This window comes from Brienomyrus brachyistius, unplaced genomic scaffold, assembly GCF_023856365.1.
Source record: "Brienomyrus brachyistius isolate T26 unplaced genomic scaffold, BBRACH_0.4 scaffold42, whole genome shotgun sequence".
NCBI lineage: Eukaryota > Metazoa > Chordata > Actinopteri > Osteoglossiformes > Mormyridae > Brienomyrus > Brienomyrus brachyistius.
This window is the reverse complement of record NW_026042317.1, coordinates 479,745-503,468: the sequence shown is the minus strand read 5'-3', so window position 1 is coordinate 503,468 and position 23,724 is coordinate 479,745. Positions and strand designations below refer to the sequence as shown.

Here is a 23,724-nt window from a genome sequence, read left to right as displayed (position 1 = left end):
CAGCACTTGTAACACCAACATTTGCAGCCATTAACACATATGTGGTAGTAACACTGAAATTACTTTCTCTGCGTCAAAATAAGGTAGCTCTGTGATTTTGATACTTTATCATTTATACTTAACCGTATCTTCCTCCCATTCCTCCGTCTCTGCTTATTGACATTTAGGAAAGTGTCAGATATAAATTAACGATGCAAAATTATCAAACCAAGACAGACACAACACTGAAAAGATGACAAAGACACAGTTTGAAAAGTAAATATGTTTTATTGCAAATCTCTTATCTTAATGTAGCCTACCTTATCATATGTTAACTTAACCCATCTTGTATTTTAACTTAGCCTATCTTATATTTTAACTTAGCCAATCTTATCATATGTTAACTTAGCCTATCATATTTTATCTTAGCCTATTTTATCATATCTTAACTTAACCTATCTTATTATATTTTAGCTTAACCTATCTTATCTTATTATATTTTTACTTAGCTTATATTAATATATTTCGTCTTAGCCTATCTTATATTTTAACTTAGCATATCTTATCCTATCGTATCTTATATCTACATTAACACTTAAACAGTATCTCCTTCCGCTGGGTCCCACGGGATCCCAGTCGCAATGCAGGGCTCTAACACGGGTATTCTAAAAAAAAAGAAAATAAACATTTTACTTAACTTTACTTAAAGCAGTCATATAACTGCATTATACATACCCAATTAATGCCTTATAAAAAATTTATAAAAGTATTAAAAACACGCCTGTAAATACTTATACAAAGGCATAACACATTATAGCTATGTGGATAATGCATTATGAATGCTCTGATCTATATATACACAATAAATATCTTCATAATACATTATATCGGCCATTAATCCATAATAAACATGGCTATAATGTGTTATGCTTTTTTTTCTTCAATATTTATACCCATGTCTATAATATATTTATGGATGCATTACAGTGCATTGTGAAGGTGTCAATAATGCAGTTATATTACTGCTTTAAGTCATTTCTAAACCTGAATTCACAGCCTTATAATTACTGTCTCTTGCTACTTCTTCTGAAGGGCAGGGGACAGCAGAAGAAGCACCACTTCATCTTCTTCTTCTTCTTCTTGTGGCTCTTCTCAGTATCATCTTCAGGAAGATCTTCGGCATTCACATGGAATGATACTTCTTCACTGTAGATCTTCTCGGCAGCATCAGCATCTTCTTTTGTTTTATCTGTCTTCATCACTTCAGTCTCGTCCTCTTCCTCAGGTCCTTCTTCTGGTATAGTCAGTAGCTGTGATCTGTCTTCAGATGCCACCATACACTGAAACCTGACCAGTGTGGTAGCATCAGCATCTTCTGCCTGCTGGAATACCACATCAGCTTCTTCATTTTCCTCAGGTCCATCTTCCTGTAAAGTCTGCAGCCATATTCTGGCTACATATGCCGCCATGCACTGCCAACTGTCCACTGTGGCAGCATCAGTGTCTTCTGCTTCCTGAAGCTCCTCATCTGTTTCTTCATCTTCCTCAAGGTCTTCCTCCTGGATGGGTTCTAGCCAAGTTCTGCCTACTTGTGACACCACATATTCCACAGCATTCCCTGTACTTTTCCCTTCTCCTCCCTTAACCTCCTCCACATTCACTCCCACCTCACATCCATTCTCCTCACCTGCATTTAGCATATCCATCATACTAATACCAGCCTCTGTCCCCTCCATCACAACCCTGGAGGCCTTCCCCTCAAATGTTCCCCACTCTGGTACCTCCACATATTCCTCACTACTCTGCCCCCTTACCTCCCCCTCCCCCCGGCTTGTCCGGTCCTTCCTGACTTTCTTTTTTTTGTTAAGGTAGCAAGTTTTATAAATTTCCCAGTCTTCAGATGAAAGGCCGTAATTACTCTGAAGACTTTGAGATGAAATACTAGTGCTGGCTAGCAGTCCATCCTTTCCCACACTCTCCCCTCCCTTACCCAAATCAGTAGACCCCCCCAATCCCCCCTTAACCCCCCCAGCCTGGACAGTGGGGAGTGTCACTGGTGAGAACTCCTCCACACCTTCTCCCCAGTTGATCACTTCATCCCACAGGTTCCAGGCTTCCCAGTGTTGGGTGTTGGTCCATCGATCAGCTCTCTCAATTCGCTCTCTGGGGAATAAATGAGAGATTAACCAGCACTTAAGAGAGATAATAAAATAAATAAAGAGCTGGAAATTCTTCAACCATACAGAAAATACAATTGTTATAATTATTATAATAAATAATTACAGGGTTCACATATATAAAAACGAAAGAATAAAAGAAACAGCGAGCAAGATTGCAAAAAAAATCTACTGTAAAATGCACGATACTGTAAGTGCAATAGCATATTAAACAGTAATGTCACCAAATTATAACTAGAATCAAATACGAAACAACTGTGCTCCACATCAAATGAATACCCAGATGAATACTACCAAGAACTGAGTTAACACTAACCAAGCTAAGAATATTTGAAAGTGTTAATCCTGTGTAACAATGTAAATAGATGTAATGATAAACTTAGAAGCATCTAGCCTACTCCGAAAGTAATGCCCCAATTTTTTTTTAACAATTTACCTACCACCCTGTACAGTAGGGGTCCCAACTTCCGGTCGGTGTTCCGGTACCATCCGCGCGGAGTATTGCACCGGGCGGCAGACAACCGGGGGTAGAGGAGCCAGCCGTCCCGTTTATTAGGGGATCGGGCCGTTTTGGAAAGAAAGCTGCCCGTATTGATGTACGGAAATACGCCATTAGCCCCGCATGTCCGTATACACCGTCAATCTCCCGCCGCTCGGCGTGGGAACCCCCAAATTATACCGCCGTCTTACCGATCCGTGACACTTTTCTACGACGGAAACCGATCCGCGGACATCGAAAGGTTGGGAAGCCCTACTAAACTAGCATGTTTGAGATGAATTTACTAACCAAATAGTCTGTCATTATTTAAATATTAGCAACCACAGTAGCAATAAAAACCACTGCACTTTAAATGACGTTAAAAAATATGTAATATTAAAAAAAATGTAATGTTTTTATTGTATTATAGACATTTACTATGTCATTATAGTATAAAAGGCTAAATAATCAAAGTAGCACAACATCAGTTGAAGAATTCAAAGACATTTTGGAGAGCTAACAAGCTACTCACCTCTGCGCCATTTTCGCTCAGAGTTTGTTGTGCTTCAAACGGTAAAGTTTGTTTACGTTGTTTCTATGGAAACTGCTCTGACTCTCCGCTTGACCGTAATATAAAGGCATGTATGCAGTAATTTTCTGATTGCAGATTTGATCCCTATGCAGTAATTGACCACTGACCTCTTGGACCCTCTGGGCTGCCTTCACCTGCATTGAGGCAGCTGTTACGTTTGCTGTCATTACATTCAGCCCAAAATATCAAAGTACAGGATTTAAGATTTGAATTAGTAACAGGACCGTGGGAAACAAAACATATATGTTATTGATCCCTCGAAGAAAGTTTTCAATTTTCTCCTTCTTTCAGTTCTTAAATAACGTGTCAGTTTTTGCTCTGTTTGGTTGGGATTTACCATTTTAACATTGTAGCAGTTCCTAGGCAATACACAGACAAATTCTTTTTTTTAGGATGGAATTGTTATGCTGTAAACGATTACCTTCACGTTTCAACAAAGGTACTTGCTTTTGATATATAATTTTTTGTACATGTGTACTCTGGTCATAGCCCTTGTACATATGGATGGCATGGAAGGACAGTCACTGCTGTCACCTATACTGTCCCTGTCTGCTTTTCTCATTTAAGTGTTGATACGGCAAAAGAAGATGGACCTTTTGTAGAAATTTCCAGCCAGAGACTTGGTTCCTATATGAAGAGAATATTTTATTTTAATTCAGGCTAAGAAACTACAGAAAACCAGCTCTGCATGTGATCTCCCCTTTACTGCACAAGGAGGGCACACACATCAACAATTAGCAATGCAGCAAAATACAGATGAACAATTTCTCACAGTTTCAGAATAAATCAGATTTCTCTGTAATTCAGAGATTGTCTAAGACTTCTGCTAGATCATTTTCTGCACTTGAACCTAATTTCAAGATAAATGACACCTGGGTCTATTAAAAGAAGGTGATGCTGCCTGACCCACCAACCAAGGCTGGGAGGAAAGGGAGGAATACTAGTCAAAGGAAGGAAGAAAAGCAGCCCACCCTATCTCATGGTCATGGATACAAAAGTCAGGGAGTGTTACGAAGAAGACACCACACTTAAGACCATTGGTTTTATGCACTGAATTACACCAGGTAGAGTTTTTGCATTCTAGCTGTGTTACGTAACATTCCTCAGCCTTCATTTGTTTCCACAGAATGCAGGACATAATTTAGGGTGCCAAACAAGACAACGGAACTGCAGTATAGCCAATTATTTGTTTCAGTAGTTTTATAACAACTCGAACATAAAATGTTTGTTTTTCTTAGATAAAAGTCCAGTTGAAACAGACTTTATTTTTAAATGTTAGATTGGATTTAAGAGATGGAACATGTTGCTTGTGTTAATACTGCTTTGATTTTGAGGATGAAGTCTGAAGTGTAGGTGACGTGTAACAGGTTGTTATTTTACTTTTAATTTATAATTATACAAGATTCTGTTTTCCTTCTTCTGTCTAACCTGATGGGTACAATATCCTTTAAACTTTCCCATGATGCTTTTGTCCTGCATCGCCCCTCCCTCTGTCTTTTCCCCTTTATAAGGGTCCCGACCTCATTTCCTCTTCCCTTTGGTGTATTGCACACGTGGGAAGAGGTGAGGATCTAGTGGCAGGGTCCCCCGAGTTAGTAAATCAATTGTATAATTATGACCCATATATTATATATTATATTTGATTTATTATTCATCATAAGCAGGGGATAGAAAACACGTCTATACATAAGTATATACATTGTTTTACTTTGTGCAGAGAGAGCGAGAGGGCCAGAGCATATGAAGTTTACCCCTTTCCTTATTGTTCCCAACAGTTTCAATAAAATCCAGGAACGACAACGGCGTCTGTAATATCCCTTCCTCCTGCACCCCACACACACCTGATAACACCCCAAAACACAATGCAGAGTATAGGCAGGGAATGACCGGTTACATAGGTACACTAGTGCGGCTTGTAAATATGCCCTTAATTTATGCCTGAATATCCCTCCCATATAGTGGCTGACCACATATCATGTGAAAGACCCGGAGAGAGTGAGTGTATATATATATATATATATATATATATATATGTATGATGTACATGTGAGAGACACCATCGGAAGTCCGGTTCAGTTCCTCAGAGGCACTACTGTGGAGGCGCTTACAGTAATAAACTTGCTGACCGCAAAAACTGGCACTATGATGGAAGTTATGCAGATGTGCAGAGTAGATGGAATAATTTTTGTACCTCCATAAGATTGTATGCCTTTTGCCTGTGTCTCCAGCCAGTGCCGGGGGTGAAACGCGCCTGCAATTATCAGCGGGATAACATTATCGTTCTTTTTATTCTGTGGAAAATGAAAGACCGATTTGCTGGCCAGATTTATTCATGAATCATAAACATGTTGTGGGCTATATAAGTAAAGTCAGGGCTCTCAAGTCTTATGCATTGACTGTGAGACACTTGCATTTCAACCAGTTCACATGCTCACGCGCCGCACCTTATGTTTGTCAAGCTGAGAAGTAAGGGTTAGGGTTATAATTATCAATAAATAATGTACTTCCCTGTGAAATAATGATGCTGGATGTTTATTTGCATATCATGATATGGTGCAGCCTTTTAATAGGTTTCTGTTTTTCTGTTAATCCATTCATGGTGTTGAATAAGTCAGCAAGCATAAGTGTAAGGCTAGTGAGTGACTGGTGTTTTCGGGGGAGACTCCCTAGAGCTGGAGAGAAATACCTTAAGGCACGGGATGAAAAATCCCAAATCTTCCAGGAAAAATGTCAGCATTATATGTATTTGCCACACAGAACAGAACAAAAAATTCCTTAGGGAATCACACGCCTACCATAGTCACTATACTACTCAGAACGCCTGGCAGCCACCAAATCAAACATAGGAAAAGGTCCGGATTTATAGCGTTAGAATGTGGTAGAGACTAATATCCGTAACGTACCATCCTAGAACACACTGTGCTCTAAAATTTAAGCCCAATTAAAATCTGAATATTAAATGAGGAAAATAATTTGATTTGTTCTTCTATCCCAAGTTGTGGTCTAAAAGCAATAAGACCACCATCCATTATATCTGCTTTGGGGAAAATGCACTCCTGTAGCCACTAGGGGAGCTCTCACCTCTTCTGGGCCCAGCTAAATAATTATGTTACGCATTCTAACAAGCTTTATTATCTGTGTCAATAAGCCCTGCTTTTACACTAACACTCCTGCTGAGAGGCTAGTTTGATTACCAGTCTTGCCCTTGTCATTAGGAACACATGAGAATTTGCGCAGTGCTGTTTCACAGTGGATTCTCACTGGTTTTCCCCAAGACTGGTACGATACATTTTATTTAGTTTCATACCACAGGTTATTGTAAGAGGGATCAATTGGTTTACTTTTATACTGGTGCAAGGAAACTATTATTATGATGGTTGGTTATCAAACACAGTAGCTGGCTACCTCAGACATAAGACGCCCATTACGTACCTGTGTATCACCTATATGGGCTTGGAATCTGTATATCAATTGAAATAATTATTCATAGCCCAGATAGCATCATGTTATTGTTTCAGCGTTGAAGTATAGTTGAATGCATTGAATTATGCTCAGTGATAAATTATCAGCATTGAAACTGAATTGATTTTTGGTCAGATGTTCATCCATCCATCCATCCATTTTCCAAACCGCTTATCCTACTGGGTCGTGGGGGGTCCGGAGCCTATCCCGGAAGCAATGGGCACGAGGCAGGGAACAACCCGGGATGTGGGACCAGCCCATCGCAGGGCACACTCACACACCATGCATTCACACATGCACACCTACAGGCAATTTAGCAAGTCCAATTAGCCTCAGCATATTTTTGGACTGTGGGAGGAAACCGGAGTACCCGGAGGAAACCCCACGACGACATGGGGAGAACATGCAAACTCTGCACACATGTGACCCAGGCGGAGACTCGAACCCGGGTCCCAGAGGTGTGAGGCAACACTGCACCACCATGCCGCCCCACTCTCAAGACCACATCATCTAATATAATCTCAATATGTGACTGTGTATATTTCTCACACAAGGATAACTGAGAGGTTATCTGACAATGCTCCAGTCCAGTGTCCATAATATACACTTCTTCATTACGCTAATCATTATCAATCGCATTTTCAGATGCAGAACTATGGGGACAGAAGCAAAAAAGTTACTCATTGATGCCTTTAGTATAACTGAGCTACAAAAAATTACATCTGCTCAATTTTTGCTCCACTTTTCTTTTCCTGCATTTCCATGAAACTTTCAAGTTGGCGCTGGGGCTTGTGGTCAACCAATAGGAAAAGTTTATCACTATAAGCCCCACCCAGTAAGTCTTGGTCGAGAAAAAAGTATGTTCTTTTTGGAACTAAAAAATGGTTCAGGAACTACCTCCTAAGACCTTCAGTTGGGCCAAGTTCGTGCAGTAGGAAATCGCCTTATGACCTGCACCCACAATGGCTTGTTTAGAGACACTGGTTCAGCTGCCTGTATGCTTTTTCACCTGCGGCAGAAACAGCAGGCAAACCAGCACAAACAAGGTACGAACATGCAGTAATGGGGGTTCAAATCCCCAGACAGCGCCACCCACTGGGCCACATAGCATTTCATTTATCAGCAAATGTATATTTAAACCTTTGAGGTCCATCTCAGGCTCTTTGCAAGCAGAGATCAGGTCACTGAAATCTGAAGCAGTGTGTTACTAATCTTACTAAAGCATGACAGAAGTGCTCACTTCTTTAATATTTATTCTGTGATCAAAGCATTGACTGCAAAAAACAAGGAGACCATAACATCTCTGATAGGTGAAAACCCTAAATGTCAAGCGCCCCCTACTGGCTGGCTGCAGTACCATTATTAGCACCACCCATCCCCATGTCTTTCAGTGGTAAGAGGCGATTTTCCACATCACTTTCACTTTGCCCCCCCCCCCCCCCCAAAAGGGGGTTCTTTGTTTCTACTGTGCAAAATAAGTAAGTAAGTAATACTTTAAGGTATTTTGTGTCATTAATGTATGATTTAAATGCAGGTAGTTTTATTACAGTCAGCTTTTATTCACAGTGAGTAGCTTGTCATCATGAAGAGGAAATGTGACAATCGTGAGTTTTTGGGCAACCACAGAAAAGCAGTAAAGTACAGACAGTGAGATAATTAGTGCCAGTCAGATGATAGACGTATACAGTATGTGAGTCAAGGGTTATTCATATATTAATCATTCCCATTCAGATAACAAATCCTGAGAGATCCATTCCTGAGCATCATGGCAAGAAACACCACTTGTTTACTGATAACTGCTTTCATGCAAATTCTGCTGTGCTGAGAGCAAAGATGAAGAGGGAGAGACAGCAAGAGGCTGCTGGCGGCAGAAAATGCAGGTGACATGGAGGGGAGTGAGAAAAGGAGCAAATATTGATGGTTAAGAGTGAATAATGACGTCACAGCAGCCTGATCCTGATGTTAGTTTAATATGTTTCTTAGTTTGGCCTGTGGTGTGTATTTCAGATACAGCATTTAAGCAGGGAGACTGAGTGTCAGTCAATGACAGAGAGAGAGAGAGAGAGAGAGAGAGAGAGAGCAGACAGGCAGGTGAAGATGAAGGTGCATTAGGGAGGAGGGGGGGAGGAGCTTGGGCCTTCACCAAATCAGCCAAATGTAAATGTCACGTCTATCAAACAGGAGACCCTGCTTTCAGGAGAAATGGTTTAAAGATCACACTGGGCTCCCTTACAGCCCCCCTCGTCTTAAGGGGGGTTCTTTGTTTCTACTGTGCAAAATAATTTGTAACACAAATGTCTAAACTGGCATGAAAGACACATTCAGCTCTTGTGAAGACTGGCATGTGAAACTGGAAAAGGCACTGGGGAAATTCAGTGCACATAAAGACAGGCAGTGCCACAGATTAGCACTGATGATATGGATTCAGAAGATCAATCCTGTTAATATTCAACCTTCAGATGAGCTGGAAAGAGCAGCAGCAAGTGAGGAAAAATCTTCTGGAGTTAAGTACTTGGCACGGCAAGGCCTGGCTTTTCGAGGTGTTGGTAAGGAGAGTGGGAATTTCAAGCAGCTTCTAATGCAAACAGCAGAGGGCGATGCAGAGCTGACCATGTGGCTGAAAGGCCACTTTGATTTCACCAGTGCTGTTTAACTGTAACACCTGTTCCTGGGTTGCCCTCAGTCCTTGTTATTGGTTATGATTCTCACTGTCCTGCACTGTGTCTTGTTAGCTGTGTATTTAAGTGCCTGTTCTGCTTCTGTTGTTTCATGGTTCATTATAGCTGTATGTATGTATATAGTTCTCCAGTTGTGTTTATTCCATCATTTAGTTCATTCCTGGTCATTTGCTGTTTATTTTGGATCCATCCTGATCCTTTTGGTTTTGATGTGTGAGTTGTAATAAACCCTATTTTTCCATCCGTGTCATGTACTGCCGCAACCAGAAGAGGGCAGAAGATATGGCGCAAAAACAAAGGAAGAAGCCTAACTTTAAAAAAACTTCAAAAAACATCAAGACTCATCCAGCATGGGGTGGTGGGTTAACGAATAACACAAACAATCAAAGAATAAGCAAACAAATGAGAGAAAAGATGCAGAGATGACTGAGAAGCAGGGGATGACTGCAGAAGAGACGACCGGACCAGAAGACAGGAGGGATACAGGGAGAGCGGAGAAGACAGTATAACTGAAGAATGGGAGAAGAGGAGAGACCGCAGAGGAAGGAGAACATAGATGACTGGAGGGGAGGGAATATAGGAGCAACAGAGAGAAGGAGGAAGGGCTGCGGAGGAGAAGACAGGATAAGAGGGGAAAATGTGAGCAGAGAAGGACAAACACCCCCACTGCCCAGCAAAGTGCACTTGTAAGTAAACCACAATTTTAGCCTTGGGCTCAATATCTGGACTTGTCTCTGTGTAGCAATGCATATAATCCCTGACACTGGTTATGACTGTACTGTATTAGTCTTGATATTATCCTTCTTATCAGGAAAAACTACTTCTGCATATAGATATTTCTCAATTTTTAGTCTCATCTAATATAAAAATTGGCAGGTAGTACAAATATAATCTTATAAATGCTGAGATTAGAGTATCTGCGATGCAGGAATGCATTTCATTGGGGCCCTTTCTATGGCTTAGTACTGTGAAGGAGTACATGGTTAGTGCCAGGCGCAAATGAATATCTTTGATTTTGCATCCATTTGGTAACTTGTTGAAGTTGTCTGATAGTCAGTAATACATGGTTTAATTAATATGATTCTTTATTTACTACTTTATAACATCTGAAAGAAACTGAAATAGGAAAGCTTATTTTAATTTATGGTCCACTGGATAAACACAGACATTACAGACGGTTTTAGAGTCTAATGCTGAATGTTTTTTGCTTTCATTTTTCTGCCTGCATATGCTGTGATTGGTGCAGTGAAATTTGAGAATGTATAAAAAATAAATGCTGGTGTTATCAAAAACTATGTCAAATAGCTATATTCCAGATTTATTACAGCCAAACACATCTCGGAGCTCCGAGGAACCTCCTTCTCCCTACATTTCCCTCCTTCACACTCTTCCCTCAAATACTGTTACATTTGTCTTTTTTCCACACTCACACCCTGTCTTGATCATACTCTGACTGCATGGCATCCATATGCAGGGCAAACTATTTTACAGTCTTATCTAGTATAATAGGACATAAACATTGAATTTGATAGTTATCTTTTATTTACACATTAGAACACAACACATGAACATGAAGGGATCGTTTGCATTTGCAACCAACACTTCCGCAAACCCCCTGTGGAATACTGGCCGCGGACAGGGGTGGGAATCCCCAAGCTGGAAGACTGTACTGCGTCATGTTAACATTAGCTAGCTAGTTAGCATGGATACAGAGTGCACCGGACTACAACTATAAAGGACGTAAGGTGTGTGATATAGTAAAACACTTACTAACAGGTAATGCACGTTAGCATTACGTTAAATGACAACTTTACCTGTTACTTACCAGAATAGCCTCCTACACGTTCGCCGAATGACAGCAGGCAGAAGGCTGCGCGTTTTTCAGAAACACACCAGAGTTAAACTTACGCCGCATTATTTACCAGCACTTGTAACACCAACATTTGCAGCCATTAACTCATATGTGGTAGTAACACTGAAATTACTTTCTCTGCGTCAAAATAAGGTAGCACTGTGATTTTGATACTTTATCATTTATACTTAACCGTACCTTCCTCCCATTCCTCCGTCTCTGCTTATTGACATTTAGGAGAGTCTCAGATATAAATTAACGATTCAAAATTATCAAACAAAGACAGACACAACACTGAAAAGATGACAAAGACACAGTTTGAAAAGTAAATATGTTTTATTGCAAATCTCTTATCTTAACATAGCCTACCTTATCATATGTTAACTTAGCCTATCATATTTTATCTTAGCCTATCTTGTCATATCTTAACTTAACCTATCTTATTATATTTTAACTTAGCATATCTTATCCTGTCGTATCTTATATCTACATTAACACTTAAACAGTATCTCTTTCCGTTGGGTCCCGCGGGATCCCAGTCCCAATGCAGGGCTCTAACACGGGTATTCTAAGAAAAAGAAAATAAACACTTTACTTAACTTTACTTAAAGCAGTCATATAACTAATAAATAAATAAATAAATAAATAAATACCCAATTAATGCCTTATAAATCATTTATAAAAGTATCAAAAACACGGCTGTAAATACTTCTGCAAAGGCATAACACATTATAGCTATCTTGATAATGCATTATGAATGCTCTGATCTATATATACACAATAAATATCTTCATAATACATTATATCGGCCATTAATCCATAATAAACATGGCTATAATGTGTTATGCTTTTTTTTCTTCAATATTTATACCCATGTCTATAATATATTTATGGATGCATTACAGTGCATTGTGAAGGTGTCAATAATGCAGTTATATTACTGCTTTAAGTCATTTCTAAACCTCAATTCACAGCCTTATAATTACTGTCTCTTGCTACTTCTTCTGAAGGGCAGGGGACAGCAGAAGAAGCACCACTTCATCTTCTTCTTCTTCTTCTTGTGGCTCTTCTCAGTATCATCTTCAGGAAGATCTTCGGCATTCACATGGAATGATACTTCTTCACTGTAGATCTTCTCGGCAGCATCAGCATCTTCTTTTGTTTTATCTGTCTTCATCACTTCAGTCTCGTCCTCTTCCTCAGGTCCTTCTTCTGGTATAGTCAGTAGCTGTGATCTGTCTTCAGATGCCACCATACACTGAAACCTGACCAGTGTGGTAGCATCAGCATCTTCTGCCTGCTGGAATACCACATCAGCTTCTTCATTTTCCTCAGGTCCATCTTCCTGTAAAGTCTGCAGCCATATTCTGGCTACATATGCCGCCATGCACTGCCAACTGTCCACTGTGGCAGCATCAGTGTCTTCTGCTTCCTGAAGCTCCTCATCTGTTTCTTCATCTTCCTCAAGGTCTTCCTCCTGGATGGGTTCTAGCCAAGTTCTGCCTACTTGTGACACCACATATTCCACAGCATTCCCTGTACTTTTCCCTTCTCCTCCCTTAACCTCCTCCACATTCACTCCCACCTCACATACATTCTCCTCACCTCCATTTAGCATATCCATCATACTAATACCAGCCTCTGTCCCCTCCATCACAACCCTGGAGGCCTTCCCCTCAAATGTTCCCCACTCTGGTACCTCCACATATTCCTCACTACTCTGCCCCCTTACCTCACCCTCCCCCCGGCTTGTCCGGTCCTTCCTGACTTTCTTTTTTTTGTTAAGGTAGCAAGTTTTATAAATTTCCCAGTCTTCAGATGAAAGGCCGTAATTACTCTGAAGACTTTGAGATGAAATACTAGTGCTGGCTAGCAGTCCATCCTTTCCCACACTCTCCCCTCCCTTACCCAAATCAGTAGACCCCCCAAATCCCCCCTTAACCCCCCCAGCCTGGACAGTGGGGAGTGTCACTGGTGAGAACTCCTCCACACCTTCTCCCCAGTTGATCACTTCATCCCACAGGTTCCAGGCTTCCCAGTGTTGGGTGTTGGTCCATCGATCAGCTCTCTCAATTCGCTCTCTGGGGAATAAATGAGAGATTAACCAGCACTTAAGAGAGATAATAAAATAAATAAAGAGCTGGAAATTCTTCAACCATACAGAAAATACAATTGTTATAATTATTATAATAAATAATTACAGGGTTCACATATATAAAAACGAAAGAATAAAAGAAACAGCGAGCAAGATTGCAAAAAAAATCTACTGTAAAATGCACGATACTGTAAGTGCAATAGCATATTAAACAGTAATGTCACCAAATTATAACTAGAATCAAATACGAAACAACTGTGCTCCACATCAAATGAATACCCAGATGAATACTACCAAGAACTGAGTTAACACTAACCAAGCTAAGAATATTTGAAAGTGTTAATCCTGTGTAACAATGTAAATAGATGTAATGATAAACTTAGAAGCATCTAGCCTACTCCGAAAGTAATGCCCCAATTTTTTTTTAACAATTTACCTACCACCCTGTACAGTAGGGGGTCCCAACTTCCGGTCGGTGTTCCGGTACCGTCCGCGCGGAGTATTGCACCGGGCGGCAGACAACCGGGGGTAGAGGAGCCAGCCGTCCCGTTTATTAGGGGATCGGGCCGTTTTGGAAAGAAAGCTGCCCGTATTGATGTACGGAAATACGCCATTAGCCCCGCATGTCCGTATACACCGTCAATCTCCCGCCGCTCGGCGTGGGAACCCCCAAATTATACCGCCGTCTTACCGATCCGTGACACTTTTCTACGACGGAAACCGATCCGCGGACATCAAAAGGTTGGGAAGCCCTACTAAACTAGCATGTTTGAGATGAATTTACTAACCAAATAGTCTGTCATTATTTAAATATTAGCAACCACAGTAGCAATAAAAACCACTGCACTTTAAATGACGTTAAAAAATATGTAATATTAAAAAAAATGTAATGTTTTTATTGTATTATAGACATTTACTATGTCATTATAGTATAAAAGGCTAAATAATCAAAGTAGCACAACATCAGTTGAAGAATTCAAAGACATTTTGGAGAGCTAACAAGCTACTCACCTCTGCGCCATTTTCACTCAGAGTTTGTTGTGCTTCAAACGGTAAAGTTTGTTTACGTTGTTTCTATGGAAACTGCTCTGACTCTCCGCTTGACCGTAATATAAAGGCATGTATGCAGTAATTTTCTGATTGCAGATTTGATCCCTATGCAGTAATTGACCACTGACCTCTTGGACCCTCTGGGCTGCCTTCACCTGCATTGAGGCAGCTGTTACGTTTGCTGTCATTACATTCAGCCCAAAATATCAAAGTACAGGATTTAAGATTTGAATTAGTAACAGGACCGTGGGAAACAAAACATATATGTTATTGATCCCTCGAAGAAAGTTTTCAATTTTCTCCTTCTTTCAGTTCTTAAATAACGTGTCAGTTTTTGCTCTGTTTGGTTGGGATTTACCATTTTAACATTGTAGCAGTTCCTAGGCAATACACAGACAAATTCTTTTTTTTAGGATGGAATTGTTATGCTGTAAACGATTACCTTCACGTTTCAACAAAGGTACTTGCTTTTGATATATAATTTTTTGTACATGTGTACTCTGGTCAAAGCCCTTGTACATATGGATGGCATGGAAGGACAGTCACTGCTGTCACCTATACTGTCCCTGTCTGCTTTTCTCATTTAAGTGTTGATACGGCAAAAGAAGATGGACCTTTTGTAGAAATTTCCAGCCAGAGACTTGGTTCCTATATGAAGAGAATATTTTATTTTAATTCAGGCTAAGAAACTACAGAAAACCAGCTCTGCATGTGATCTCCCCTTTACTGCACAAGGAGGGCACACACATCAACAATTAGCAATGCAGCAAAATACAGATGAACAATTTCTCACAGTTTCAGAATAAATCAGATTTCTCTGTAATTCAGAGATTGTCTAAGACTTCTGCTAGATCATTTTCTGCACTTGAACCTAATTTCAAGATAAATGACACCTGGGTCTATTAAAAGAAGGTGATGCTGCCTGACCCACCAACCAAGGCTGGGAGGAAAGGGAGGAATACTAGTCAAAGGAAGGAAGAAAAGCAGCCCACCCTATCTCATGGTCATGGATACAAAAGTCAGGGAGTGTTACGAAGAAGACACCACACTTAAGACCATTGGTTTTATGCACTGAATTACACCAGGTAGAGTTTTTGCATTCTAGCTGTGTTACGTAACATTCCTCAGCCTTCATTTGTTTCCACAGAATGCAGGACATAATTTAGGGTGCCAAACAAGACAACGGAACTGCAGTATAGCCAATTATTTGTTTCAGTAGTTTTATAACAACTCGAACATAAAATGTTTGTTTTTCTTAGATAAAAGTCCAGTTGAAACAGACTTTATTTATAAATGTTAGATTGGATTTAAGAGATGGAACATGTTGCTTGTGTTAATACTGCTTTGATTTTGAGGATGAAGTCTGAAGTGTAGGTGACGTGTAACAGGTTGTTATTTTACTTTTAATTTATAATTATACAAGATTCTGTTTTCCTTCTTCTGTCTAACCTGATGGGTACAATATCCTTTAAACTTTCCCATGATGCTTTTGTCCTGCATCGCCCCTCCCTCTGTCTTTTCCCCTTTATAAGGGTCCCGACCTCATTTCCTCTTCCCTTTGGTGTATTGCACACGTGGGAAGAGGTGAGGATCTAGTGGCAGGGTCCCCCGAGTTAGTAAATCAATTGTATAATTATGACCCATCCATCCATCCATCCATATTCCAAACCGCTTATCCTATTGGGTCGCGGGGGGTCCGGAGCCTATCCCGGAAGCAATGGGCACGAGGCTGGGAACAACCCAGGACGGGGGGCCAGCCCATCGCAGGGCACACTCACACACCATTCACTCACACATACACACCTATGGGCAATTGTGCAACTCCAATTAGCCTCAGCATGTTTTTGGACCGTGGGGGGAAACCGGAGTACCCGGAGGAAACCCCACGACGACATGGGGAGAACATGCAAACTCCACACACATGTGACCCAGGCGGAGATTCGAACCCAGGTACCAGAGGTGTGAGGCAACAGTGCTAACCACTGCACCACCATGCCGCCCCTATAATTATGACCCATATATTATATATTATATTTGATTTATTATTCATCATAAGCAGGGGATAGAAAACACGTCTATACATAAGTATATACATTGTTTTACTTTGTGCAGAGAGAGCGAGAGGGCCAGAGCATATGAAGTTTACCCCTTTCCTTATTGTTCCCAACAGTTTCAATAAAATCCAGGAACGACAACGGCGTCTGTAATATCCCTTCCTCCTGCACCCCACACACACCTGATAACACCCCAAAACACAATGCAGAGTATAGGCAGGGAATGACCGGTTACATAGGTACACTAGTGCGGCTTGTAAATATGCCCTTAATTTATGCCTGAATATCCCTCCCATATAGTGGCTGACCACATATCATGTGAAAGACCCGGAGAGAGTGAGTGTATATATATATATATATATATATATATATATATGTATGATGTACATGTGAGAGACACCATCGGAAGTCCGGTTCAGTTCCTCAGAGGCACTACTGTGGAGGCGCTTACAGTAATAAACTTGCTGACCGCAAAAACTGGCACTATGATGGAAGTTATGCAGATGTGCAGAGTAGATGGAATAATTTTTGTACCTCCATAAGATTGTATGCCTTTTGCCTGTGTCTCCAGCCAGTGCCGGGGGTGAAACGCGCCTGCAATTATCAGCGGGATAACATTATCGTTCTTTTTATTCTGTGGAAAATGAAAGACCGATTTGCTGGCCAGATTTATTCATGAATCATAAACATGTTGTGGGCTATATAAGTAAAGTCAGGGCTCTCAAGTCTTATGCATTGACTGTGAGACACTTGCATTTCAACCAGTTCACATGCTCACGCGCCGCACCTTATGTTTGTCAAGCTGAGAAGTAAGGGTTAGGGTTATAATTATCAATAAATAATGTACTTCCCTGTGAAATAATGATGCTGGATGTTTATTTGCATATCATGATATGGTGCAGCCTTTTAATAGGTTTCTGTTTTTCTGTTAATCCATTCATGGTGTTGAATAAGTCAGCAAGCATAAGTGTAAGGCTAGTGAGTGACTGGTGTTTTCGGGGGAGACTCCCTAGAGCTGGAGAGAAATACCTTAAGGCACGGGATGAAAAATCCCAAATCTTCCAGGAAAAATGTCAGCATTATATGTATTTGCCACACAGAACAGAACAAAAAATTCCTTAGGGAATCACACGCCTACCATAGTCACTATACTACTCAGAACGCCTGGCAGCCACCAAATCAAACATAGGAAAAGGTCCGGATTTATAGCGTTAGAATGTGGTAGAGACTAATATCCGTAACGTACCATCCTAGAACACACTGTGCTCTAAAATTTAAGCCCAATTAAAATCTGAATATTAAATGAGGAAAATAATTTGATTTGTTCTTCTATCCCAAGTTGTGGTCTAAAAGCAATAAGACCACCATCCATTATATCTGCTTTGGGGAAAATGCACTCCTGTAGCCACTAGGGGAGCTCTCACCTCTTCTGGGCCCAGCTAAATAATTATGTTACGCATTCTAACAAGCTTTATTATCTGTGTCAATAAGCCCTGCTTTTACACTAACACTCCTGCTGAGAGGCTAGTTTGATTACCAGTCTTGCCCTTGTCATTAGGAACACATGAGAATTTGCGCAGTGCTGTTTCACAGTGGATTCTCACTGGTTTTCCCCAAGACTGGTACGATACATTTTATTTAGTTTCATACCACAGGTTATTGTAAGAGGGATCAATTGGTTTACTTTTATACTGGTGCAAGGAAACTATTATTATGATGGTTGGTTATCAAACACAGTAGCTGGCTACCTCAGACATAAGACGCCCATTACGTACCTGTGTATCACCTATATGGGCTTGGAATCTGTATATCAATTGAAATAATTATTCATAGCCCAGATAGCATCATGTTATTGTTTCAGCGTTGAAGTATAGTTGAATGCATTGAATTATGCTCAGTGATAAATTATCAGCATTGAAACTGAATTGATTTTTGGTCAGATGTTCATCCATCCATCCATCCATTTTCCAAACCGCTTATCCTACTGGGTCGTGGGGGGTCCGGAGCCTATCCCGGAAGCAATGGGCACGAGGCAGGGAACAACCCGGGATGTGGGACCAGCCCATCGCAGGGCACACTCACACACCATGCATTCACACATGCACACCTACAGGCAATTTAGCAAGTCCAATTAGCCTCAGCATATTTTTGGACTGTGGGAGGAAACCGGAGTACCCGGAGGAAACCCCACGACGACATGGGGAGAACATGCAAACTCTGCACACATGTGACCCAGGCGGAGACTCGAACCCGGGTCCCAGAGGTGTGAGGCAACACTGCACCACCATGCCGCCCCACTCTCAAGACCACATCATCTAATATAATCTCAATATGTGACTGTGTATATTTCTCACACAAGGATAACTGAGAGGTTATCTGACAATGCTCCAGTCCAGTGTCCATAATATACACTTCTTCATTACGCTAATCATTATCAATCGCATTTTCAGATGCAGAACTATGGGGACAGAAGCAAAAAAGTTACTCATTGATGCCTTTAGTATAACTGAGCTACAAAAAATTACATCTGCTCAATTTTTGCTCCACTTTTCTTTTCCTGCATTTCCATGAAACTTTCAAGTTGGCGCTGGGGCTTGTGGTCAACCAATAGGAAAAGTTTATCACTATAAGCCCCACCCAGTAAGTCTTGGTCGAGAAAAAAGTATGTTCTTTTTGGAACTAAAAAATGGTTCAGGAACTACCTCCTAAGACCTTCAGTTGGGCCAAGTTCGTGCAGTAGGAAATCGCCTTATGACCTGCACCCACAATGGCTTGTTTAGAGACACTGGTTCAGCTGCCTGTATGCTTTTTCACCTGCGGCAGAAACAGCAGGCAAACCAGCACAAACAAGGTACGAACATGCAGTAATGGGGGTTCAAATCCCCAGACAGCGCCACCCACTGGGCCACATAGCATTTCATTTATCAGCAAATGTATATTTAAACCTTTGAGGTCCATCTCAGGCTCTTTGCAAGCAGAGATCAGGTCACTGAAATCTGAAGCAGTGTGTTACTAATCTTACTAAAGCATGACAGAAGTGCTCACTTCTTTAATATTTATTCTGTGATCAAAGCATTGACTGCAAAAAACAAGGAGACCATAACATCTCTGATAGGTGAAAACCCTAAATGTCAAGCGCCCCCTACTGGCTGGCTGCAGTACCATTATTAGCACCACCCATCCCCATGTCTTTCAGTGGTAAGAGGCGATTTTCCACATCACTTTCACTTTGCCCCCCCCCCCCCCCCAAAAGGGGGTTCTTTGTTTCTACTGTGCAAAATAAGTAAGTAAGTAATACTTTAAGGTATTTTGTGTCATTAATGTATGATTTAAATGCAGGTAGTTTTATTACAGTCAGCTTTTATTCACAGTGAGTAGCTTGTCATCATGAAGAGGAAATGTGACAATCGTGAGTTTTTGGGCAACCACAGAAAAGCAGGAAAGTAAGTAGAGACAGTGAGATAATTAGTGCCAGTCAGATGATAGACGTATACAGTATGTGAGTCAAAGGTTCTTCATATATTAATCATTCCCATTCAGATAACAAATCCTGAGAGATCCATTCCTGAGCATCATGGCAAGAAACACCACTTGTTTACTGATAACTGCTTTCATGCAAATTCTGCTGTGCTGAGAGCAAAGATGAAGAGGGAGAGACAGCAAGAGGCTGCTGGCGGCAGAAAATGCAGGTGACATGGAGGGGAGTGAGAAAAGGAGCAAATATTGATGGTTAAGAGTGAATAATGACGTCACAGCAGCCTGATCCTGATGTTAGTTTAATATGTTTCTTAGTTTGGCCTGTGGTGTGTATTTCAGATACAGCATTTAAGCAGGGAGACTGAGTGTGAGTCAATGACAGAGAGAGAGAGAGAGAGAGAGAGAGAGAGAGCAGACAGGCAGGTGAAGATGAAGGTGTATTAGGGAGGAGGGGGGAGGAGCTTGGGCCTTCACCAAATCAGCCAAATGTAAATGTCACGTCTATCAAACAGGAGACCCTGCTTTCAGGAGAAATGGTTTAAAGATCACACTGGGCTCCCTTACAGCCCCCCTCGTCTTAAGGGGGGTTCTTTGTTTCTACTGTGCAAAATAATTTGTAACACAAATGTCTAAACTGGCATGAAAGACACATTCAGCTCTTGTGAAGACTGGCATGTGAAACTGGAAAAGGCACTGGGGAAATTCAGTGCACATAAAGACAGGCAGTGCCACAGATTAGCACTGATGATATGGATTCAGAAGATCAATCCTGTTAATATTCAACCTTCAGATGAGCTGGAAAGAGCAGCAGCAAGTGAGGAAAAATCTTCTGGAGTTAAGTACTTGGCACGGCAAGGCCTGGCTTTTCGAGGTGTTGGTAAGGAGAGTGGGAATTTCAAGCAGCTTCTAATGCAAACAGCAGAGGGCGATGCAGAGCTGACCATGTGGCTGAAAGGCCACTTTGATTTCACCAGTGCTGTTTAACTGTAACACCTGTTCCTGGGTTGCCCTCAGTCCTTGTTATTGGTTATGATTCTCACTGTCCTGCACTGTGTCTTGTTAGCTGTGTATTTAAGTGCCTGTTCTGCTTCTGTTGTTTCATGGTTCATTATAGCTGTATGTATGTATATAGTTCTCCAGTTGTGTTTATTCCATCATTTAGTTCATTCCTGGTCATTTGCTGTTTATTTTGGATCCATCCTGATCCTTTTGGTTTTGATGTGTGAGTTGTAATAAACCCTATTTTTCCATCCGTGTCATGTACTGCCGCAACCAGAAGAGGGCAGAAGATATGGCACAAAAACAAAGGAAGAAGCCTAACTTTAAAAAAACTTCAAAAAACATCAAGACTCATCCAGCATAGGGTGGTGGGTTAACGAATAACACAAACAATCAAAGAATAAGCAAACAAATGAGAGAAAAGATGCAGAGATGACTGAGAAGCAGGGGATGACTGGAGAAAAGACGACAGGACCAGAAGACAGGAGGGATACAGGGAGAGCGGAGAAGACAGTATAACTGAAGAATGGGAGAAGAGGAGAGACCGCAGAGGAAGGAGAACATAGATGACTGGAGGGGAGGGAATATAGGAGCAACAGAGAGAAGGAGGAAGGGCTGCGGAGGAGAAGACAGGATAAGAGGGGAAAATGTGAGCAGAGAAGGACAAACACCCCCACTGCCCAGCAAAGTGCACTTGTAAGTAAACCACAATTTTAGCCTTGGGCTCAATATCTGGACTTGTCTCTGTGTAGCAATGCATAGAATCCCTGACACTGGTTATGACTGTACTGTATTAGTCTTGATATTATCCTTCTTATCAGGAAAAACTACTTCTGCATATAGATATTTCTCAATTTTTAGTCTCATCTAATATAAAAATTGGCAGGTAGTACAAATATAATCTTATAAATGCTGAGATTAGAGTATCTGCGATGCAGGAATGCATTTCATTGGGGCCCTTTCTATGGCTTAGTACTGTGAAGGAGTACATGGTTAGTGCCAGGCGCAAATGAATATCTTTGATTTTGCATCCATTTGGTAACTTGTTGAAGTTGTCTGATAGTCAGTAATACATGGTTTAATTAATATGATTCTTTATTTACTACTTTATAACATCTGAAAGAAACTGAAATAGGAAAGCTTATTTTAATTTATGGTCCACTGGATAAACACAGACATTACAGACGGTTTTAGAGTCTAATGCTGAATGTTTTTTGCTTTCATTTTTCTGCCTGCATATGCTGTGATTGGTGCAGTGAAATTTGAGAATGTATAAAAAATAAATGCTGGTGTTATCAAAAACTATGTCAAATAGCTATATTCCAGATTTATTACAGCCAAACACATCTCGGAGCTCCGAGGAACCTCCTTCTCCCTACATTTCCCTCCTTCACACTCTTCCCTCAAATACTGTTACATTTGTCTTTTTTCCACACTCACACCCTGTCTTGATCATACTCTGACTGCATGGCATCCATATGCAGGGCAAACTATTTTACAGTCTTATCTAGTATAATAGGACATAAACATTGAATTTGATAGTTATCTTTTATTTACACATTAGAACACAACACATGAACATGAAGGGATCGTTTGCATTTGCAACCAACACCTCCGCAAACCCCCTGTGGAATACTGGCCGCGGACAGGGGTGGGAATCCCCAAGCTGGAAGACTGTACTGCGTCATGTTAACATTAGCTAGCTAGTTAGCATGGATACAGAGTGCACCGGACTACAACTATAAAGGACGTAAGGTGTGTGATATAGTAAAACACTTACTAACAGGTAATGCACGTTAGCATTACGTTAAATGACAACTTTACCTGTTACTTACCAGAATAGCCTCCTACACGTTCGCCGAATGACAGCAGGCAGAAGGCTGCGCGTTTTTCAGAAACACACCAGAGTTAAACTTACGCCGCATTATTTACCAGCACTTGTAACACCAACATTTGCAGCCATTAACTCATATGTGGTAGTAACACTGAAATTACTTTCTCTGCGTCAAAATAAGGTAGCACTGTGATTTTGATACTTTATCATTTATACTTAACCGTACCTTCCTCCCATTCCTCCGTCTCTGCTTATTGACATTTAGGAGAGTCTCAGATATAAATTAACGATTCAAAATTATCAAACAAAGACAGACACAACACTGAAAAGATGACAAAGACACAGTTTGAAAAGTAAATATGTTTTATTGCAAATCTCTTATCTTAACATAGCCTACCTTATCATATGTTAACTTAGCCTATCATATTTTATCTTAGCCTATCTTGTCATATCTTAACTTAACCTATCTTATTATATTTTAACTTAGCATATCTTATCCTGTCGTATCTTATATCTACATTAACACTTAAACAGTATCTCTTTCCGTTGGGTCCCGCGGGATCCCAGTCCCAATGCAGGGCTCTAACACGGGTATTCTAAGAAAAAGAAAATAAACACTTTACTTAACTTTACTTAAAGCAGTCATATAACTAATAAATAAATAAATAAATAAATACCCAATTAATGCCTTATAAATCATTTATAAAAGTATCAAAAACACGGCTGTAAATACTTCTACAAAGGCATAACACATTATAGCTATTTTGATAATGCATTATGAATGCTCTGATCTATATATACACAATAAATATCTTCATAATACATTATATCGGCCATTAATCCATAATAAACATGGCTATAATGTGTTATGCTTTTTTTTCTTCAATATTTATACCCATGTCTATAATATATTTATGGATGCATTACAGTGCATTGTGAAGGTGTCAATAATGCAGTTATATTACTGCTTTAAGTCATTTCTAAACCTCAATTCACA

At 40.5% G+C, this 23,724-nt stretch overlaps 2 protein-coding genes across 4 annotated transcripts in view; both read right to left on the bottom strand.

The window, feature by feature from the left end:
• Positions 1–745: 745 nt before the first annotated feature.
• LOC125722784 (uncharacterized) overlaps positions 746–23,724 on the bottom strand; it is a 154,958-nt gene continuing 131,979 nt past the window's right edge. The window contains exon 2 of one of the 3 annotated variants that reach the window (XM_048998990.1): positions 746–1,023. The gene's annotated coding sequence lies outside the window, so the exon portion shown is untranslated. Of the gene's footprint in view, positions 1,024–11,978; positions 12,181–23,511; positions 23,714–23,724 lie in introns of those variants that run through there. The other 2 variants (XM_048998989.1, XM_048998988.1) reach the window with 2 other exon arrangements.
• On the bottom strand, positions 12,192–13,855 carry LOC125722787 (uncharacterized). Its single transcript, XM_048998994.1, has 2 exons — positions 13,750–13,855; positions 12,192–13,299 (listed from the first exon to the last, which is right to left on the bottom strand). Exon 2 carries the CDS (start codon positions 12,870–12,872, stop codon positions 12,201–12,203), a length of 672 nt encoding a protein of 223 aa, XP_048854951.1. The 5' UTR covers positions 12,873–13,299; positions 13,750–13,855; the 3' UTR covers positions 12,192–12,200.